Here is a 21,943-nt window from a genome sequence, read left to right on the forward strand (position 1 = left end):
ACGGCTCTGCACTGCTGGGGGTGTCAGGCCACCACCACCAAACCCTCACTGTGATCCTCCAGGAGCCTTTCTCGCAGGCAGTTGTGCTGCTGGACACAGGCTGTGCTGGCTCTCCTGCTAGGGGAGACTGTGGGAGTCCTCGCCATGCCCGGCTCCCACATGAAAATGAAGTTTTCAGCTGGAGGCACGAGGTCTCAGAGGATGCAAACCACCGTGCCAAGGGCAAAGCCACTCAGATCTGTCCTCACCCTCCTGCCCAGCCTGCCCATGCCCATATTCCAGTGCAGGTAGAAGCCCCAGCCTGGCCAGGTTCCCTCACTGCTGCAGGGAATGGGCAGCACTGCCCGTGCCAGCTCCTGCTTCTGCCCTGCACAGCACTGGCACTGGGGACAGCAAGAGGGGCCTCCCCCCACTTCTCCTCCTGAACCAGGGGCTCCCTCTCCTCCCCCACCCCGCTACACCCAAATAAATCATTGCCCATTTTCTGCACAGCGCCTGGGGGTGTCCTGGCCAGAGGGGATTGTCACCACCAGTGTGGTCACCTCATGCCTCTGCCCAGAAAGCTGCTGGGGAAGGGGAATGCTGGCAGCTGGGTATTTTCCAGGTGGGCGTCAGGGAGTCCCTAGGATAAAGTGAGTATCAGTATTGATACCACTCCAATTCTGTGGGAAAACTGAGGCAGGGGAAGGTGAGAGGAGAGCAGGTCCCAGCAGGTCTGTGGAGGCATGGACACGCTCACAGGTGGATGGTGGAGGTGAGAACCCTCTGGGGAGGCCGGGCAGGCGCTTCCAGCAGCACAACCTGTTTGCTCTGGGGATTTCCTGGGGCTGCACAAGGCTTTGCTGTGTCCTAGTCTGCACCCAGGCACTATCGGGTGTCCTGGCCAGGCCACTGCCCCCAGGGCTGGGCTCTGTCCCTGCTTTTTGGCTCTGCAGGAAACATTTCTGGGAGCCACAGCCTGGAGCTGCCAAACTGCTTTCCTCGGGCTTCCTAGTCTGCAAACAACTGACTCACCCTGGAAAGAAACTGCTCCAAGATCTCCAGATAGAAAAATCCCTAGGAGGTCAAGAAGCTCTTTCAGGAGCACATGCAAACCCACAAACACAAAGCTTTGTGCTGTTTCAAACTCTCCTGTGAGGGACCACACCTTTCCCCTCCCCAAAACCCCAGGCAGGCTCCAACAGGGCACGAGAGGAGGGGTCTGGCCGCTCCCTGCGGCAGCATTTGAGGGCTGGGGCCCCTCTCCTCCTCCCAAACCAGTTGGGGGCCCTTCAGCTCCTCCCAAACCAGTTGGGGTGAAGCCCACAAGCATGATCTCTTACACTTAAATCAGATTCTTTAACTGCTCTATGTGCTGTGCCAGCTCCCTCACCACCCTGCCCTGAGCCTGCCTGCCGCCAAGCCTCGTCCCCCCATTTTTGACCCCAGCTAATCCAGGGATCAGCAGAAAGCCAGAGACCCCAGGGTGGGCTGGCCTGAGATCCAGACCTGAGCTCTGCATCTGACAGGAACCGCTCTGACCCAGCAGCCACCTCTGGGTTGGGAGCATCAGAGCCACCCTGGCAGTGCCACATCCCACCTGGTCTGAAACCCCTCGCAGGGCTGGCGGGGGTTCAGGCTCCTCATCCCCGCCTTGCTGTGCCACCTTGCTGCACTTTGCACGGCCCCAGTGCCTGGCAGCAGCTCCCCAGCCATGTGAGCAGCTCCAGATCCCAGCGCTGCGCCTCGCTCTCACCCACCAGCTCTTATCCATCCCTCTCCCTCTGCTGCCTCCGTGTCAGGGGCTGCCGTGTGGGAGCCCGGCCAGGTGTCCTTGCCAGAGCCTCCAGTGTCACCTTGGAGGGGGTCCTGCAGGGAGGCAGGGCAGCAGGGCAGGGCTGCGCTCGGTGTGGCACCGCGGGGGGACCCGCAGGGACACTGCTGGGCCACCCCACAGGCTGAGCAGCTCGGGCCGGAGCTGGGTGAGAACTGCCAGCCCTGCACCTCCCAGCCTGGCAGCAGGACACGGAGGGCATGGTGGGCATGGCACCAGAGCAGGAGCCCCTCAGCCTGTCCAGCCAGCACCACTCCCAGCCCAGTGACCAGGTGACGCGGTGAGAGCCAGGCTTGGTTATGCAAACCAACATGGGAGCTGTTTCAACCAGTTGGAGACTCCTGCCTGGCAGCCAGGTGCCTTCCTCCTCCTCCTCCTCCTCCCAAATGGCTGCCAGCCCCCTGGGCAGCTGCCCAGGCTCTGTGGGTGCCTCTGTCCCCACGCTGAACACGCCACGCCTGCTGTGGGTGAGGGGCTGTCCCTCCCTGGGGTGCCCCAGGACGTGGGGGGCAGGCAGGGGGCTCGCTGACCCCCAGCACCATGTGCTGCTCTCCCCCAGCTCAGCTGAGAACCAGCTCTGCCAGTGGGGTGTCCTTGGGGTGTCCTCAAGTGTCCCCGTACTGCCAAGGCAGAGCTGGCACCATGGGCGGGCACAGGGAAGGTTGTCCATGCCCTGCACCCTTCACAGAATCACGGAATCGGCTGGGTTGGGAGGGAACCTTAAAGAAAATCCAGTCCCACCCCCTGCCATGGGCAGGGACACCTTCTGCTATCCCAGCTTGCTCCAAGCCCTGTCCAACACGGCCTTGGGCACTTCCAGGGATCCAGAGGCAGCCACAGCTTCCATCGTGCCCGTTTGGGAGCAGAGAGCTGGGGCTGTGCAGCAGTGGGGAGGGGCTGTTTGCCCCATTGCTGAGGAGTTTTACCCAGCATTGTGCCCACATTGGCATTTCCCATCCCTGGGAGGTGCAGGAACCCAAACAAAAAACTTCCTGTGGAAGGAAGGATGCAGCAAGAAAGTGCTGGTGCTGTGAGCCACAAAGGAAGGCTTGGGCAGAACTGGTCACCATTCCTGTCACCAGCTGCCTCTGCCATACTCACAGCTCAAGGCAATGGCTCAGTGTTTGGATTTGCATGGAGAAACTCTCCCCAGGCTAGGAGGAGCCAGCAGTGGACAGCATCTGTTCCCAGCGTCCTCTGACATTGCAAAATCCAGGGAAAAACCCAGATCCGAGCACCAGCAATCTTCATGCAAATCTCCTCGTTCCCAAGCCAGTACCAGCTTCACACTGTGGGATGCCAGGAAAGCCACCCTGGCTCTGCACAGGGCTCTGCAGCCTTTGCACAACCCTCCAGCCTTGAATTTCAGCAGGGATTACCAGGCACTGTCACCAACTGAGCCAGCGGAGGCCCGGCAGCCCCAGCTCCACCAGGGAACTGTCGCCTCCCCACCACCAGCTGCTCCTGGCAGCTGCAGTGGCACAGCCAGGGCAGCCAGGCTGCTGTGGGGGTTTAGGGACCGCACGGATCAGCAGCTCCATGGGGCGAGAGCTGTGCTGGATGCACCAGCAGCAGGAGCTGACAGCGGGCTGGGGTGGCACAAGGGATGGCTCCATCCCTGTTTTCTTTGCTACAAACTTCTGTGCAACAAAATAAAGCCTTTGCCAAATGAAACGGGCCCCAAGCCAGCTCCTTCCAAGGCTCCCTGGAATGCTCTGCTCTGTCATCCCTCGGTGGGAGCTGAGATTTTGTGCAGGTATCAGTTTTTCTGTTCGGGAGGCTCTTCCAGCTGGATGTCTTTGATGGGCTTTTCTGCAGAGGTGGCACGGAGCTGGAGGAGCAGGGAAACCTGCCTGTGGTGAATGGTAAAACCCTCTGGCAACGCTGTGACGCTGCTCCAGACACGGTGTCTAAATATAGACTCCTCATTTATTACCCTGCAGCTGCTGGGTTTGGTGTGAGAGGAGCCAGGGGCTGCACTGATGCTCTCCTCACCCACAGCTGGGACTGCCTGGACACATCCAGAGGCTCACACTGGCCCAAACAGGGTGCACAGCATAAAATAATCCATAAATATTTTCCCTGGGTGTCTCCTGAGAGATGAGACTGGGTCCAAATCCCCCACGCTGCATCCCATAAGGGTTTAGATGTGCTGGCATGAGTGGGCCCAGCCTGGGTGGGAAGGGGTTCCCCTGCTCCTGGTGAGAGCAGAGGTGGTGCCCAGGCCTCTGGTAAAGGATGGGTGGCTTTCCTGTGGCTTCCCCATTGCCAGAATCCAGGGATCTTCCTCACCCAAACCAGCCACAGATGGAGCAGAGGGGCAGGAGGGGCAGGGAGCCATGCGTGCCATCGAGCCCCAGGCCTCCATCTCCTTCCCTCTGGGATATGCAAGAGAGATAAATCCTGGTGTGACCCCAGTTCTTGGCAAAGGATCCCCTTCCTGTAGTGCCAGGGAGACGGCAAGTGCATCCAGGTTGAGCACTGGCACGCGTGGCTGGCTTGGGTGAGGGAGCATCCCGGGGTTTTGGCGGCAGGGAAGCCACAGGAAAGCCACCCATCCTTTGGCAGGAGGCCTGGGTGCTTCCATCAGCACATCTGGGGAAAAAGGGGTGAAAAGGAGGGATGCCCTGCACGGCTGGGCAGCCAGGCTGGGCTGTGGCACTGCTGGGACTCGCCGCAGCCATCCCCCGACTCCTGGCACCGAGTCCCATTGAGACGGGGCCAAGCGGGACGGAACTCCAGGCATCCCTCCTGCCTCCCGCTGCTGCCGGGGCTCCCGGCCGGGTCACGCTGGGACACCCTGCTCCCTGGGTGGCCAGGGCCCTGCTGCCAGCACTGCCAGCCACCTGCCCCAGCAGCACAGCCCTCGCCAAAGCAAACAGCCCCCAGCTCCCCAGCCTTCCCCCCACAGCCACCCCACCGGCCAAGCGGGAGGCTGGGGAGTGCCAGGAGAGGGTTAAGCCATTAATTGTCCCTGCTGGAGTGCAGTCCTGCACCCCACACGCTGGTATTGGGACCACTCAAGGGTCTCACAAGCTGTGGGGGTCTGTTGGGGCTGCCTGGTCGCACCGGCAGCAAACGCTCCTTGGGGACAATCGGATGGAGGGGTGGCAGCAGCAGAGGCAGCCTGGTGCCCGCTGTGCCTGTGCCACCTGCTCAGGAGGGGACTGGGAACCTGCCTGGCACTCCTGCTCACACCCACCCTTGCTCACCCACCCTCACACACCCGGGCGCTGGGAGGGACGGTGGGACACAGCCCCCCTGAGCACGGCCCCGGCAGGGACAGAGGGGACAGTCCCTGTCCCGAGCACCCCAGCCCCTGCTGGACGCTGAGCCTGGTGGCTGCAGAAGCAGCCAATGCCCAGGGACACAAAGGATCTCGTACCCCAGGCTGCTGTCCCCGTACAGGGAGAGTCAGGACAAGGCACGGGGCTCGTGAAAAAGCCACTCTCATGGAATGACGGGTCCTTGGCCACCCCCAGAGTGTCCCCATTCCATGGGGGCCGCAGAGAGGCTGCTTCTGCCAGTGACCCACGGGACCCGCAGCACCAAAGACCTCCTTGTGCCTTCTGGGGCTGCTGCCCCTTCTCCCCTCCTTCCCTTTCCAGGCACCATCCCATGCGCGGACTTTCAGCAACCCAAAAAATCCCCAGATGTGACCCCTGGGTGGCCTCCTCCTCCTCCCTGTGCTGACATCTGCTGAAGCAGCACAGAGGGGACACGGGGACGCCCTGTTTCTGCCTCCCTCCTCAGCCCCAGAGGCCTTTCCCCTGCTTTCCCCCGGTTCAGGAGGGGCATAAACCCTTGGGCAGTGGCTGGTATTTGGGTAAGAGGCCGCATTGGGGTACAGAGCCAGGAGCACGTGCTGCTGCTGTCCTGACCCACAGAGGGCTGGGGCTGTGCACAGGCTCCAGCAACTCTCCCACGGCCGCCAGCAACACCCCCGGGACCCCCGAGCCCAGCTGTGAGGGGTGACAGGCAGGGGAAGAGCCTGGGGAGCAGAGCCCGCCTGCCTGAGCCTCTGCCCTCCCTGCCTGCGGCTCCCTGGCCTGGAGGGCTTCCCACTGCTTTTTCCCCACTCCAGGACTGCTGCTGTCCTGCTGGGAAGAGCCCTGTGCCCATCCTTGATGGGTTACTCTGCCACAAGGCTCCTTCCCCCTCTGCCACCCTGCTCACCCTCCTTTGGCTCCCAGCTGTGACCCTCTCCCACCTTTCCCGCGGGAGGATTTTCCTGACGCCCGCCAAGGGATTTGCAGGCATAAAGTGCTCACTCAGTGCCATCGGTGCCCGGGAGCCACTGGCATCCACCTTGGCAGACACCCAGCACTGTCCTGGAGAAACCTGGGCAAAAATCTCGCCCTGGGACTGCTGAGCCCAGCCCCGGGCAGCCCCTGGGCCCGGCCATCGCCCCTCGCCAGGGGCACGGGTCCCGTGGGAGGGAGGCAGTGCCCGTGCAGCCAGAACAGGGGACATCCAAAGAAGGAAAAGAGTTGGACGGATGAGGAGCCGGCCGGGCTCCCTGGCCAGCCAGCCCATACTGTAAAAGGAGTGGGAGCAGGGAAGTGCACAGCTCTGGCTCCAGCGGTTTTAAGATGGCTGTGAAGCTGAGAGGAGAAGGAGGAGAAGAAGGAGGAGGAGGAGGACATTAACCCTCCCAGCACTGCGCTGCAGCCAGGAGCACTGCAGGGAGATGAATGGCAGCTTTCCAGAGGCTCCACTTCACAGTAGATGGACTGGGGACCACTCAGCTCCCACCCAGTAAAATCCAGCTGGTGATGCTTTCAGGCCCTGGCAGGACCGAGCCAGGAGACGCTGACCTCAGACAGGCTGAGGGAAGGAGGAGGCACATGGCAAACAAAGGAGGTGACCCACCACGGGACAGGACACCCAGCAGGACCTTAAAGACCCCTTGAACATGGACTCCCTGGAAAGGTGCCCTTCCACTCGTGCTGCCCCTGGGGGCTCAGCACACCGGAGGGGCAGGAAAGGGGCACCCCTGGGTGCCAGCCTGCATTGCCATCCCTTGCTGGCTGCTCAGCAGGGAGCAGCAGAGCCAAGTGACTGCTCAGCTTCCCTCCTCTTGTCCCTGCGGACACTCACGTGAATGTTCACGTTTTTCCTGCTTAATGTTTTTCTTTAAAAACATCGGGCTTGGCCTTCCTGGTACTTTTCTGCAGGATTCATCAGAGCTGCAGCGACTGGAGGAGCAAAGGTATCGGGCACTTAACAACTTCCCTTCTCCAAAGTTTTAATTGGTCATTGACGTCAAGTGATTATTGAGAAATATTAATTAAGAAAGCATTTAAGAGCCTGGCTTTTGTTGAGGTTTTGCCATTACAATTAGTTTATCGGCCAACAGGAGAAACATCAGCCTTTGCAGTCACTTGGAGTGCAGCAAAGTGCCCATAATTAATTTCCCTTTCCGCAGCAAGTGCTTTGCTCTGACCTGCCTCAGGGACTCGCTTTTCTCCAGGTGTGCCAACCACAGCAGCCCTTGGAAACACCCAGCCACAGGGACACCAGCATGGGAACACCATGTCCCCTCCAGCCCCTCACCGGCAACCACGCAGGGACAGCGGCTCTTTTCGGGAAAGCATCCTGGCCACACGCCCTGATCCTGGGGAGGAGGCCACCCTGCCTTTGAAAGAGATTTTCTTTTTATCTCCTTCCTGCCCTGGGGAAGCAGCTGCCTCACAGGTTCTTGGCACTGAGAGGATGTGTTTTGGCAGCCCAACGCTTTCCAGGAGTTCCCTCAAGCCCCTCATACACCGGCAGCACCCACTGCAGACAGCAGCAGGATGCTGGCGGGGTGAGCTGAGGCTGGAGAGGCAGGATAACCCCATATGATGCCTCTAGGAACGGGGCTTGAGCACTGCCTGATTCTGCCTCAGCCTGTGCACAACCTCAGACTGGTCCCTCCAGCAACAATTGCTGCCTCTCCATCTCTGCTGGGGCACCAGCGGCTCCTCCTTCCCTAGGGGATCTGGGGTGCTGGTGGACTGGGGAGGCTGGCAGGGGTGCTGAGGGGCTGGCAGGCTGCTCAGCACAGCCCAGCCCTTCCAGAGCAGGCTGCAGGGATGCAGGGTGCAGGGATGCAGGGTGCAGGGATGCAGGGTGCAGGGATGCAGGACACGCTCCCAGCCGAATGTCACTGCTGCTGCTGCATCCCCTCGCAGCACCCCAAGTGCAGCACCAGGAGGGGCCGGCAGCCCCGCTCAGCAACTGGGTCAGCTATATATAAACGGAGCAGCCCCAGTGCCAGGCACCTTCCTGCCTTGCATCATTGCCACCCTAAAACCCACGGCCTGGGGACAGGGGCTGTGGCAGCCGTGAGGCGCTGCCGCCTTGCCAGAGGCTCTGCTGAAGCTGCTCCTTCGTGGCCATCGCTCCAAGGGCTCCCACCCTTCGCCCTGCCTGCCCAGGGCAGCCACCACGGAGGTGGGGGACCAGGTGGGACAGATGCCTAAAGGACAAGGGGACCAGGTGGGAGCAATACCTGCAGGATGGACGCTCCCAGGAGGCCACGGCTTCGAGCTGTGTGTGCTCTCCTCCACACAGAGCAGGCCCCCGGGAGGGAGATTTCCACTTCCATTTATCCAAACCAGCCAGATCAGCTCCCAGGCACCAAGGCAAGCAGCTCAAACCCCCTCACTAGGGCTGGGCAGATGCCTCCCAGCCTGAGGGGTGCAGGCGTGCACCCACAGGTTCGGCTCCCGGGGTGACGTCGAGCAGCCCCAGTGCTGCACATCCCTGGGGAAGAACATTTCGTAGGAAGACTCTGCAGCAGGATGGTTTAGTCCCAGTATCCCCAGTTTGCTGCACCCCAAGGGCAGACGCCATCCCCAGTGCAGCCTGCCCTATAGTTTGTGGGTGCAGCAAATCAGGTGGGAGAACCCAGGAGAGACGAGTTTGGGGTGCTTTGGGCTGCTCCCTTCCCAGCCTTCTTGGCACCGTGTGGGAGAAGAGGGATGGTGCTCCTCCTGCACCCCACACGCAGCCTGAACAGCCCTTTGCAGCCTGCAGGTCTCCAGTTGTCTGCAGCTGAACATCACCCAGCCCGGAGGGTTGGTTATTAGGGAAAAACACTTTAATGAGGCAGCTCATTAAAGGCAGGAACAGATTAACCCAGGAACCTGAGGAACTCGGTGACTGCCGAGTTCAAGAATAGGAGAAATAGGCCTTTCCCTGGCAACGGTGCGAGAGGCTGCCTCAAAGCAGTGGGATGAGCCCTTGAATCCTCAAAGCCCTTTCAAACCCCTGCACCCTCCCAGGAGCTGTGTGAGCTCTGGAGATGAAAGATGCTGGGAAGGGTGGACCACAGCTTGAAACCTATGAAAACACCCACTGAAATACAAGCAGAAAATATTCCATCCCCAACAGTCAAGTTCAGGCACTGCCTCCTCCACTGATCAAGCAAAATCCCAGCACCAGCGTGGACTTCCAGCAGGGATGCTCCAGGGAGAAAGCCTTTGGCAAGACACGGCCCTGCTGCACAGGAGCGACATGGGAGGAGAGGCAAAGGCAAGCAGAGTTCACAGTTACGGTCACCACACAAAAATGAACCCTGGAAAAAAATTCCAGCTCCACTTCCCACCTCGGGGAAGGGTTTGCAGCCCATCCCTTTCCACAGGCAAAGGAAAGGCTGGTGAGTGCTGGAAGCCCAAGCGAGGGGGGCACCTGGGGAGGCCGGGGTTGCCTCAAAGCCACTCCAGCAGCAGGGCGAGGAGTCAGGCTCGTGCCGTGGCTGTTATGAATGAAGGTGGGAGCAGTGCAGCTAAAGATAACTTCGTGAGCAGGTACTAAAAATAGCAATACTATCGGGCTCTTGCTCTGTGCTTCCCGCGAGGCTCTGCAGGATGGAGGAGCACTAACGGGCCGGGCCCTGCCACGGCGCTTGGAAGGACCCTGTGTGCATCCCCGAGCCCAGCAGCGGCACTGACGCCCTCGAGGAACGGGCATCAGCAGCGGTGGCCGAGCCTGCCGCCGGCCGCCCGCCACTGGTCACCCGCCACTGGTCACCCGCCACCAGCACGGCACCGGCCGGGCGCTTGGAGCTCGGATGCCGTGGAGCTGCTGGCGAGGCTGCTGCCATGCCGGTTTCCATGGCGACTTCAGCACTTGGCGCGAGATGGAGATGACGGGATCAGCCAGCGAAGTCACTGAGTGGAGCTGGCGTCCTCCGTCTGCCGTGGCCGGCGGCACAGCCCTGCCAGCCCTGCGAGAGCGAGCGGCTGGCACAGGGTGAAGCCCCGGCAGCCTCGGGGCATCTGGGTCCCCCTCGCTTTACAGGGCTCCTGTGGCTGCCAGCTGTCCTGGTGACGCAGAGCCTACCCATCACATCTGCCCCTCCCTGGCACCTCTGGGAAAGCCTGTCCAGGTCCTGATCCCAGCCCTGTGCTGGCCACCCAGCACAGCCAGCACTGGAGCACCCATGCAGGTCTGTGCCCCAGGCTCTACCCCCAGCACTGCATTCCCATTCCCAGTGGGGCTGTCTCCCCGGCAGCAGGACACACATCCCAGCTTGTGGCATCGGGGCCCACCAGCACAGCCTGGCAGCGTGGTACCCAGCTCCTCTCTGCAGCTGAAGGAGATGCTGCAGGCTGGGGCCGAGCTGGCACCGGGACAGCCCTGATCCTCACTGGCCCTTGGCCCCGCAGAGGCTTTTCCTGGCTTACAGGTAATCTAAGATCAAGCGCTCCAGCCAGACATGCCCGGTCAGACACACAGGGACACCACAGAGCTCTGGGGAACCGAACACCTGCAGCATGTGACTCCCCAGCTGGCTCAGCCTCCCTGGCCCCGAAAGAGCCCTCCCTGGGGACCCCAGCCCTTGCCAAGCTGCCACGTGTGGCCGTGGCATTCCCGGGCTGCTGGCAGGGAGCACACGGGGCTGGGGCAGCGGGCGAGGGGCCGGGACCCCCGGCACCCCTTCCCGCCCGCGCGCAGCATCCTCGCTGCGCACCCTTTTATTCCAGCAGTGCAATTAGCCTTGCTGACCCCTGAAATCCTCAGCCTCTTCAAGCAGCCATGCATTAAATCCCGGATCCAAGAGTGGAAATAGACTTTGTAAAAGGCTTATGGCCCTATTTATTACATTTTACGCATGACGGAGCCGGACAGCGTGGCAGCGGCGCTGGGGCCGGCACCGGCGCTGCCTCCACACCGAGGCAGCCGGACACACGGATGGGCAGCGGCTGCAGCGGGCAGCAGAGCCTCGGCGGGTGTCTGCTCCTGGCCAGGCTTGTGCTGCCAGCTGAGTGCTCCCACAGACGCAGGCCAGCAGGGATATTGATCTAGATGAAAGCCAACACCGCTGCCAGGGCCGGGTAACCGTATCTGCCGCACATTTGTATTCCTCAGAGCAGGGCGGGAGGGCAGCAGCCATCTGCCAGGGAGCTCGGGATCCTGGGGACACTGTGAGCCCTCCGCACGGAGCCCCGCTGCACCGCCTCCTCCCCTTCCACTGCACGGCCTCTGCCTTCTCCATTTCACCTGCACCCTGCTAGGGCCGAGTAACACAGACCTGAGCAGGGCATCACCCAAACAGGACCTGCCTGGTCCCTGCTGTGCAGTGGGAGCTGAGGGGACGCCGCACCGGGGTTCGCAAGGTTGTCCAAGGGCACCGCGTGAAGCCGGCGTGCAGGTGTTCACTGACACGTCCCTGGGGTCCCACGGTTTAGCCAGGTGGCTCCTGCCCTGGGAGGGATGGCGGGGGCGGCAGAGGAGCCTGCACACCACAGGCTGCACAGCTCCGAGCTGGGCACAGGGCACAGTGAGGGGCAGGGATGGGCACGAGGTGTGCAGGGAGGCAGAGCCACTGTGTGCAAAGGAAGCAACACAAGAAGCACAGACACAGTGCTCAGACAGCTGAAGGACCCTCTGGTTGCCTGCAGGAAACACCAGTGTATCGCCAAATCCCAGGGAACCCCTGCAGCAGCACGAGGCCAGGAGCTGCTCTCGTGTCAGCGCTGCAAAGCAGGAGGGGAACACAAGGGTGTCCTCTCTTGTAACGAGCCAGCTGCAGAGACTCCTGCAGCGTGTGTCCCCAAGTCCCTGTGACACCAGCACACACACACACACACACACACACACTAACAGCTGCTGCCCACTCCCTTGGGAGGGACACATGGCACCCTCGCTGCAGGGCAGCTGGAAATGGTAGGAGACAAAAGCAAAGGTCACCCTGCACACCTCGGAGAAACTCAGTTTCCGTCAACACTTGGTGCAAGGTGCAAGCCTGGCTGATCCCAGGGGTGCACGAGAGGCCCCCCACACCACGTGGTCAGACCCATCTCCTGAGCTCACTCCAAAGGCAAAGAGCTCTGGTGTGAGAAGAAGCAGAAGTGGGTCCATGGGATGTGCACAGTGCCTGGATCCTGCCAACACCTGCATCTCGGAGGAGTGCACAGGCCCTGCTGCCCAGGAGAGTGGGTGTCCCTGAATGTCCATGAACATCCCTGGCAAAGGGAAATGGCACCTGTGGGGTGTCCCTGAGCTTGGCACTTCAAAGCCTTGGTCCCACACCTTTCCCTAAAGGAGCTCAAAGGCTTTGCTGCATGAGGTGCACCTACGGGCAGAAGGACCCTTGCACTTCCCTGCCTTTCCACCCAGCCCCACACTGTGGGGGTGATTCCACCCCAGCAGCCCTGCCTGATCACCCCGAGGTGCTGCAGCCCCACAGGGCCCTTCGGCAGGGCTGGATGTGGAGGTTTCACGCCATAGCACAGCTCTGCCTCAGTGCTTTGGAGCATGGATCCTCCCTCCAAGGGGAGGTGATGGCACAACAACAAACAACGTGTTTGGGCATAGATGGACTCCGGCCTCAAAAGGCATTGAGACATTTAGAAGAAACCCTGCAGTCTGCATCTCCACAGGTTTGTGCTTCCCAACCCGGTCACTGCCGTGAGCTCCCCGCTGACCCGGAACACTGCAAGCCCATCCTGATAATGGCAAGGGGAATAATCCCCCCAGGCCCCACTGAGTGAGGTTTAAAGTCCTCATAACACCCATGCACAAAGGTCCCATACCCGCCAGGGCACTCGCAGGCTAATCCTCCCTCCAGAGCGGCTGCTATATTTAGGTATCTAAATGAGACAGAGTGGCTCTTTCCAAAAAAGAGTTCGTTTGGGTTACATAAATACAGAGAGAAACTTGAAAGCTGTATTTCCAGGTCCTTGCACTGCCATAAATGAGTGGCAGAGATGAGGACAGTCTCCCCCGATAATCTGCCTTTCATGTATTTTCGACTCAGCTGGATGTGCAGACGGGTTTCCAGCTCCTCTGGGCAGACGGGCAGTGGGCAGGAGGTGGACACTGAGAGGAGGCAGCCAGGGCAAGCAGACCCTCATGGGCAGCCCTGTTCTCCACAGGGAAACCGCTCTGCATCCCAGATGCCCTGGCAGAGGAATGGAGAAGCCAGCACTGTGTGCAGGCCAGGCAGCACCACCCGAAGCATGGGCAGGAGGAGTCAACAGGAATAAATCAAGTGAGCAGCTCCAGCCCTTCCCGTCCGTGCTGTCCCAACATCCCCCCACGACAACGCTCCCCTCTCAGCTGCCAACTTCCTTCCTGCTGCATCCACTTCCACATCCCGAAGCCTCTGGTCCCATGGAGAATTCCCAAGAGAACGTCCTGCACACCTACCACGGCTCACCCCAAGCTCCAGAGGCTGCTCCCCAGTTCAGCTGCTGGGGAGGGCTGGGGGGTGGTCACCAGCAAAGCAGTGTCCCCCCTAGAGCTGGGTGACAGCACGTACCGTGAGGGTTTCTGGGGACATGGGCCACGTGCTTTCATTTTCAAAATATATATAAATAGACATACTTATTCCTTCTTAACAGAACACGGCAACAAGAAAAAAAAAAAGCAGCTCAAATACCATCCAACCTTTCAGCCTGAGAAAACCACACAGTTCTCACAGGCTTGAGTTCTGTTACCTGGGAAATGGGTTCTAGCACTTCAAACCCGCATGCGCCAGCCTCCCTGTGGGGCCCACACAGAAACAGAAACTTCCTTTTTAAGAAAAAAAAATTGCCGTTTTTTTTTCTTTTCATTATCAGCACGGTTTGGTCGTGACTGTGTGCGAGCCTGCTCGAAAGGAGAAACGATGCTGGTGGTTTAAATCTGCAGCTCTGCAGAGCTCTGGGGTTTATGCTGTTCCAGGGGAGGTTTGAAAACCCTCCTGTCATTAAGACCAGGGAAGGTGGCTCTGAGCCACACACACCTGGCACGGGCAAAGCCGCAGGTCCCCGAGCCCGGGGGACAAAGGGAAGCAGCTCAGCAGTCGTGGTTTGCAGGGAGCCAACAGGAATGCAAAGTTTAATAAGCTGGAAGCCAAGGGCCGTGGAAGTTGCAAACATTTGCACCGAGGCAGGGAAAGTGCCAAGAAATCAGGACACAGGACTAAAGCTGGACAAAGGACGGAGGACTAAAGCTGGACAAAGTTCAGCGCCGCCGTGCTGGTGCCCGGTGAGCGCCCTGTGTGTGGCAGGAGTGGGTGCTGGCAGCTCACCTGGCACGAACCCCTGCCCTGCTCTGCCCGCAAGCCCCGATCCCACACGCGGGCAGTGGGATCTCGTCCCGTTCCCAGCCCAGGAGTGTTCCCAGCACGTGGAGAAAGGACCATGGCCACCATCTCTGTGCCCACCAGTGTCACCACACCGTGCTGGCAGAGGGACTGGCCTCTGCAGGGGAAAGAGAGCCAGAGCCTGTCCCGGCTTCATCCTCCCAGGAGAGCTGTGAGTGCCACGTTTGTCACCTCCAGCTCCTCGCTGTCACCCCGGCACAGCCGTGGACAAGTGTGACCAGCGCTGGTCTCAGCTCCAACCCAGCCCTGCCAGTCCTGTGTGCATGCAGAGGGTCATGGCAGTCTCCTGAACACCCTGCAGCTACAGATGCACTTTCATCACGAAAAAATAATAACGCGACTCCCTCCTACCCAGGAATTTGGCTAAAAAATGAAAGAAAGGCTCAGCAAAAACACTGCTCGGCAGCTCCCCTGCACCCCGGGACAGCTGGGGCTGCTCCAGCCATGGGTCACCTCGTGGCAGGACAGCCAGGTCCCCCAGCTGTCACTTGTGAAAGCCACATCCCCCCTCCACGGCGCAGGAGGGAGGAGAACAAACGTGAAGAGAGGCAGCTGGGCTTCCTTCCGTCCCCACTGCGCCGCCGGCTGCCCCAGCTCGGGCTCCGAGCCCCGGCTCAGGACGCTCGGCCCTCGCCACAGGATTTCCTTGCTCTTGACGTCCATGAAAATTAGGAAATGAGGGTTCCTCGGGGAATAGGTGGAGAAGGCAGCTTGTGGCGGCAGGGGGAAAGGATGACACTGCCCACACCGCTCCCCCCGTACGCCGGGGACAAACCGGGTGCTGCGGCCTCCCCAGACAAAGGGGGAGAGCAGAAGTGACAGCAGAGAGGAGCTTCTGTTCTCTGAGTGAAACTCGCAGCAAACTGGAACAGGAACCGAGGGGCCTGGCCGTGCGCTGGCTCAGCAGAGGGGCTGCTGCTGGCCTGGCCTGGCCGCAGGGCCACAGGAAGAATTCAGAAAATGCATCTCAGTAAAGATATGCTGCTGCCCTGCAACTGTAGTCCCTGCAAGAGCTTGAGGCGCCACCTCAGCACAAAAACATCCATATAAAGCATGTACTGCTCTTCCCAGGGGAGGGGAGAAGTGTCACATCAGCCCTCTGATGGTCTCTCCAGCCTTTGTCCCCACCGCCAGGCTGGGTGGGCAGGGGGCCTGGGGGGCAGTGGGGACACAGATGTAGAAAGCTCCTGGCACGCTTCAGCATCATCATGCTCCCCCAAGGAAGCTCCTGGTGCTGGGGTGCCCATCCAGCTCCCAGTGCCTGCCAGCTTTGCCTCGGGACAGAGGGATGTGAGAGATAAGGGAAGTATTTTCCCTAAGCCCCACATTGCAGCCCGGAGCCCGCAGAGATCAAAGGTGACTCTGGCTACTGGATGGGGCCGTGTCCCCAGGGCTGCCACAGCCTCTCCACATCCCCCACCAGCAGATACCACACTCGACACATGAAGAACCCCTCCCCCGGGGGGTTTCCAGATCTTCCAGGGCCAAAGGAGATTTCCAGCTTTTACTTTTCCCTGTGTTAATTCAGCAGTGAGCTGGTTTAATGCAGCAGCTCGGCCTTGGCTGTTGCCTCCACGTGGGGAAGTGCAGTGAGACAGGGCTGGATAAGGACAGGGCTGACAAGACCCTGAGCACAGCCAGAGCTGTGCAAAGTCCTTCGGCGTTTCTTGGAAGCTCCCGTCATTGAAAGAAAAAGAAAAAAAAAAAAACAACAAAACCCAACCGCCATAAATAAATAAATAATATTTTGTGAGCCAGAGTTCAGGAAAAGTGCTGAAAAGCAGAACGGCCGAGCGATAAGGGAAGGGAAACACATTGGCTGGACCATCACTCAGTGCCTATGGTGCCGGTGCCCCTGGAAATAGGTCACTACCTCACCTGACCACCTGCCCCATTAACTCCAACCTTTAGTCCCTGGCTCGTTACTACAAGCACAGGCAGCTTAAAACGTCCTTGTCCAGGCACTGGCGAGAAGGTGGCTCTGCAGGCAGCAGGAGGTGGTGGGATCCTGCCCGTCCAGGCTGCCCACTCCTGGGCTGTGGGAAGGGGGTGCCCCGGGAGCTGGAGCGCCGCAGGGCCGGGAGCGTGGCGGTCACCCCAGCACGGCCGCGCTGGCGGCGGCTCCGGCGCATACAGAGATCCCCCCTGCTAAATCACTCCAGGCTGCCAAGCAGTCACGAGAAATATAAGCCCGCGCCGGGTTGCCATGGAGCAGGGCTCAGCTGCGGGAGCCTGAAGCCGATTCCTCCGGCAAACGTGTCTGCAGCCGAGGCCCTGCCAGCACCTCGCGTCCCTGGCTCCGCGGTGGCGGCCAACGAGTGCCACACGCGTGGTCCCGGTGGAGCCGCATCTCTGGGGACAGCACTTCCCTTCCCCGGCACAGCCAGAGCTGCAGAGCCCCACGGGGACACGGTGCCCCTCGCCCTGGTGACACCATCTCCCCGAGGCCATGGGCACGCAGAAGTGCTGGCTTCGGTGGTGGCATTTGGCAGCAATCTGGCCCTGCTCAATGCCTCTGCCCTAGCCCAGTGATGTCCCCAAGCTCCCACGGTGCTGGCACATGCTGGCCAGGGGGAATCGTGTCCTTCATGGAATCATAGAATGGTTTGGGTTGGAAGAGAACTTAAAGCGCATCCAGTGCCACCCCTGCCATGGGCAGGGACACCTTCCACTGTCCCAGGCTGCTCCAAGCTCCATCCAGCCTGGCCTTGGGCACTGCCAGGGATCCAGGGGCAACCACAGCTGCTCTGGGCACCCTGTGCCAGGGCCTCTCCACCCTCACAGGGAAGAATTTTTTTCCTAATATCCACTCTAACCCTTCTCTCTGTCAGTTTGAATCCATTTTTCTTGTCCTGTCACTACAGCACTGCAGCTCCCACGCTCTGCCACAGCCCCCAGCCCCACCAAAGGGGATCTCAAAGCCTTGTGGGCTCCTGCCCTTGGCACCAGTGGCTGGCAGCACAACAAACCATCTGCCAGGAGCCAGCCTGTAGCATCCCTGTCCCCAGCCCTGCACTGGGGATGTGGGACCCATTCCCCAAATCCAGGGGTTTGGGGCTGCAAGGGGCATTCCCCGAGCATTTTTAATTAGACAACCAAGCATGCCAAACAGCTTGTGGCAGTGGAGTTCCTCCCTACAAAAAGGCTTTTGACATTGGAAAGGTTAATGTGAGAGAGATCCCTCTTCCCTTACAAAGCTCCCTTTGCTGGAGGCCCTCGGTTGAGCCCTTAATTATTCACCTGTTGGAGAGGTGCCTTTCCATTACGGCATGAGAGCGGGGCAGGGATGTGCAGGCAGGTGGGGGAAAACCCGCGGTGTGGGGCAGCCCTGGGGCACTGCCAGGGTGGGGAACACCGGTCAGAATCACGGGGGGAAGGCAGGCAGGTGTGTGGGGAGGCTCTCTGAGGGGCAGCTTCCAGCCCAGCCCTCCTCTCTCCGGCTGCTGCCGGCTGCTCTCTCTCCTGGCTCAGCTCAGACTCTGCTGTGCTCGCCAGCCTCCACAGCCTCTGCTGTGGTGGGGACAGCCACCAGCACCCCCAGCACCCTCCAGGCCCTGCTCCAACACGGCAACAGCCACCAGGACACAGCCAGCCTGCTTCCCAGACAACTTCAGCCTTCTCCAGCCCTGGCACTGCAGCAGCCCTTCGACCCACGCTGCAGCAATGCAGCTGAGGATGCATTTTGCACAGGCCCTCGGGCTGTCTGTCGTCCAAACCCACCCCAAATCTTCAAGAGAAAAGCCACAGAAAAAGCAGGGTATCGCTCAGCTCAGTGAGGACTATCAGAAATTAGGGATGCACCCCCAGTTCATCACTAGAAATGCCAACCCAGCGCAGGCTCGCTGTGCCTCCTGCACTCATCGATGGATTAAGCTTCTAGCAGGAGGCTGGGAAGTTAAAGAGGGAATATTGTATTTCAGTTCATGTGATCTTTAAGCATCCCTCCGAGAAGCAGCCTGGGGTTTTTTTTATTTATTCCTCCCCCCACCCCCCCACTGCACTTTCTTTGGGGTTTTTAAACAAATTGAAGCTGTAAGAGCCACAGTGCTCCAGCCTCTCACAGGGATGCTGAGAGCTGCTGGCTGCTCCGTGGTGCTCTCAGCAGAGCTGCCTGGCTGGCATTTCCCAGTGCCCAGTGCCAGCAGATGAACCAGCTACAACCAGCTCCATACCTCTGAGCAGCACAGTTGCACAAAATGGATTAAGCAGGCCCAGAAATGACACATTTTGAGGTGCAGCAGAATAAAATCACTTTTTTTTTTTTTTTCCAAAAAAAAAAAAAAAAAAAGGAAAAAAGGAGTTGGCAGGAGAAAGGCAGATATCAAGTGAAAAACCCTGATTTTCTTTCTGTAGCAATGCAGGTACCACGTGAATCATCGCTGTCCTCGATATGTAAATAGAGGTTAGCAGGCACCCTCAGCACAAACCCTTATGATTAAGGGACTGATGCAGATACCCATGGCAAACCTTCCTCGCGCATCTCCCCGAGAGCCTTGCTCAGGATTCCTCCCCTGGAGAGGAAGGGATCACCCGGCACCTGCACCAACTGTGCCTTTCTCAAAACCTACTGCAAAAGCAAGGACTGGGGAGGAGCATGGGCGAGAGAGGAGGAGAGTCCCAGTTCCTCAAAATTTCCACGAAGGAAACAGCTACTATTCATCATCTCGTGGCCTCCTGACACCGTAGCCTCTCAGGATAACCCGCTCTCCTGCTGGAGCACTGGGGTCTTTGGGGAAGTGGTTTTGGGGCTCCACTGAGAAGTCAGCAACCCAGTTGTAAGCAGAGGCTTGTACAGTAGTAATGGGGAGAGACGTCAGCGCCAGCCCGGCCCGCCTCCCGCTCCCAGTTAGAAGGCAGCATGTGACAGAGCCAGGGCTGGAGCCTTCCCCCAGTTTCATCAGAGGTTAAGGTACAAGCACAACACATGCTTACAACTTCAGGCGGTTCTTAGGCAAATGCATGCAAATCATAGCTGGGGGGGGGCTGTTTTTTCTTCCTTTTTCCTTCTTCTCTTTTCTTCCCATCCCAGCCCTGAGCCCCTCAGCGCACATGGGGACAGAAGAGGAAATGGAATTATCAAAAGCAGGCGCCGGATGGGAGAGCACAGAGGGGCTGCACGGGAGCTGCAGCGAGCTGCAACGCTGCCCTCGCAGCTCCTCTCCTCCCACACCTGCAGACTTCGGACCAGCACTACCTGTGCTGCTCCCTCCAGCAGAGAGCAAGCCGGGGACAGAGAGAGAAAACAGGGGACACAGCCAGCCACGTTTCATAAACACGGTCTCATTTCAGCACAGGCCATTTCACAGTTCCAAATTTTCCAGGGAATGCTCACAACATGGTGGGCTTGCACCAGAGAAGGATGACAATTCATAGGATTTTTTTTTTTTCCTTCCCCCTCCCTTAGCAGTCCCTTTTTGGAATAAGATTCCTAAATTGGCACATCAAATGCTGACTAAAAAGCAAAGAAAAAGAGAAACAAGGCTCCGGGAGCGTGCTGCAATCATAGGGGCTCTTCTTGTCGTGGTTAACACGCGGAGAACAGGAGGGTTATTACAGGGAAGTGAAGCCAGGAACTTTCACCTGCTCAGGGAGCAAAGGGGCTGGTGGGAGCTGCAGCCTTGCTGCTGTACTTGCAGGGGATGGCATCCCACACAAGCAGCCCACTCCGAGGGACAGCATCCCACACAATCAGCCTCCTCACCTCCAAGCCGACGGTTCCCTCAGCAATAATAAAATGGAAAAAAACCACACAAACTGCTTACAAAACCTCGGCCCACTTCTCACCTTTCCTGACCCTTCTGCTGTAATCAACCTGTCAGCAGCTCTTGGTTAAGAACCCAGGCTGCCTCCCCCCTGCTCTGCCCCCAGAAGCCGCCCGGTCCCATGCCAAGCCGGAGCGCTCTGGCGCTGGTGCATGCGAGGAGAGGTGCCGGGACTACATCAGTCTGGCTGGTGGCAAGACCTGCCTGGTTCTGTCTGGCACACGCACCGCGGGCAAATCTGATTTACCAGTTCTCGAGCTCTTGTTTGTTTTGAACCCAAACGGCGGCAGGATTAGTGCCCGTCCTGTTCCCCACAAACACACACGCTCCTACTGTTTGCAATCCCGGGGCTGAACTGGTGAGAGAGCAAGGGTTGGGATGAATGTGCTCGCTTCACAATCAGAGCTATTTTGTAATTCGTGGTTATGAAAGTGAAGGGTCGGGGGGATGATACATAACTACAGAAAACTCTTCCCACTTGCAGCAGCCTCATCAAGCCGACTGCGAAATGCGCGGCGGTGCTCGGGCTCCTGCCCGGTTTATTGTATAGCGCCTCTCTTGCAGCCCCCAAAATGGAAAAGCATGCGAGCCCTATAGCCAGCACGGCTCGCTCTCGTGATCCCGCCGGAGCTGCCAAGGAGCCTTAATCTGATTTTAATACCCAGCTCCGTCCAAAACACAGCTCATCCACATTTTGGAGCCGGCGACTCGCGGCACCGAGCCCCCTCTCGCTGTCGCACCCCTCCCTCCCCCCAAACCTCCATCCCCCAAGATCCCAGCCCGTATGCGTGGAATTGACGCTCGGCATGACTCATCCCACAGCCCGGCTCCGATCAGCCCCCACCGCGCAGCCCCCTGCGGAGCCCCCCCCCCCACCCCCTGCACCGCGCCGCCCCCTCCCCACCTTTGGGGGGGCCGTAACAACCGGGGGGGGGGGGGGGGGGTGGTTCTGTGCCGAAACCCATCAACCCATCAACTTGTCCCCTGTCCCCCCCAAATTCCCGGCCGATGGGGGAATGGGGGGCCGCGGGAGTCCACGTGCGAGTGGTGCTGAAAGCGCCGGCGGGGCTGCGGGGCTGCGGCCGCCCGGGAGCCCCGGGAGGGGCGCGCACAGCCCCGCGGCGGCTCCGCGCCCGCCGAGAGAACGGCACCGCCGCAGCCCCGCGGGACACCCGCCGGACGAGCCGGTCCCCGCACCCCCGCTCCGCCAGCACCGGCTCTTCTTCCCCGCGGTGCCCCGGCAAGCAGCGGGGGGGTCTGTCCGTTCCCCCCCCTCCGGCTGCAGCGCGCCGGGGACCCGCGCAGCAGAGCCCCCCTCCCCCGCGCTCCCTACCTGGCTGTCAGCGAGGTAACTGAAGACGAAGGAGGAAAGATCCTCATCGAGCAGAGAGCTGCAATCCGGCCCCGGCTCCGCCATCTTCCACCTCCGGCTGGGGCTGAGCACCGAGCATGCAGCAGGCGCGGCGGCGGGAGCCGGGCGGCCGGCGGGGCGGGGAGCGCGGAGCGCCGGGGCGGAGCCGCCCGCAGCCCCCGCCCGCAGCCCCCGCCCGCGGCTGCGGGAGCCGGGCACGGGGGGATCGCGGCGAGGGAGCGCCCCGGGGGGCTTTGCAGACACGCGTGGGACACCACTTTGTGTGTCCATTGGAAGTGCCAGCCCGCCAAGGGGGGGGGGGGTGCTCGGCATCCCCCGGTGCCGCTGGGTCACTCCGAGTTGAGATATGTAAGTGCTGGGTGCAGCGTGTCAGAGCAGGGGCCATATCCAGGCTTTCCGGGGCTTTTTAAGTG

General features: G+C 60.1%; 1 protein-coding gene across 1 annotated transcript in view; it reads right to left on the reverse strand.

Moving 5' to 3' along the window:
* The window catches only part of PPARGC1B (PPARG coactivator 1 beta), a 48,019-nt gene extending 26,370 nt beyond the window's left edge, over positions 1 to 21,649 (reverse strand). Inside the window, exon 1 of the mRNA XM_048319413.1 lies at positions 21,492 to 21,649. Within this exon, the coding sequence (XP_048175370.1) occupies positions 21,492 to 21,575 (84 nt within the window). The 5' untranslated portion in view covers positions 21,576 to 21,649. The remainder of the gene's footprint in view (positions 1 to 21,491) is intronic.
* Positions 21,650 to 21,943: the final 294 nt, after the last annotated feature.

Source organism: Corvus hawaiiensis, chromosome 15, assembly GCF_020740725.1.
Source record: "Corvus hawaiiensis isolate bCorHaw1 chromosome 15, bCorHaw1.pri.cur, whole genome shotgun sequence".
NCBI classification, from domain to species: domain Eukaryota; kingdom Metazoa; phylum Chordata; class Aves; order Passeriformes; family Corvidae; genus Corvus; species Corvus hawaiiensis.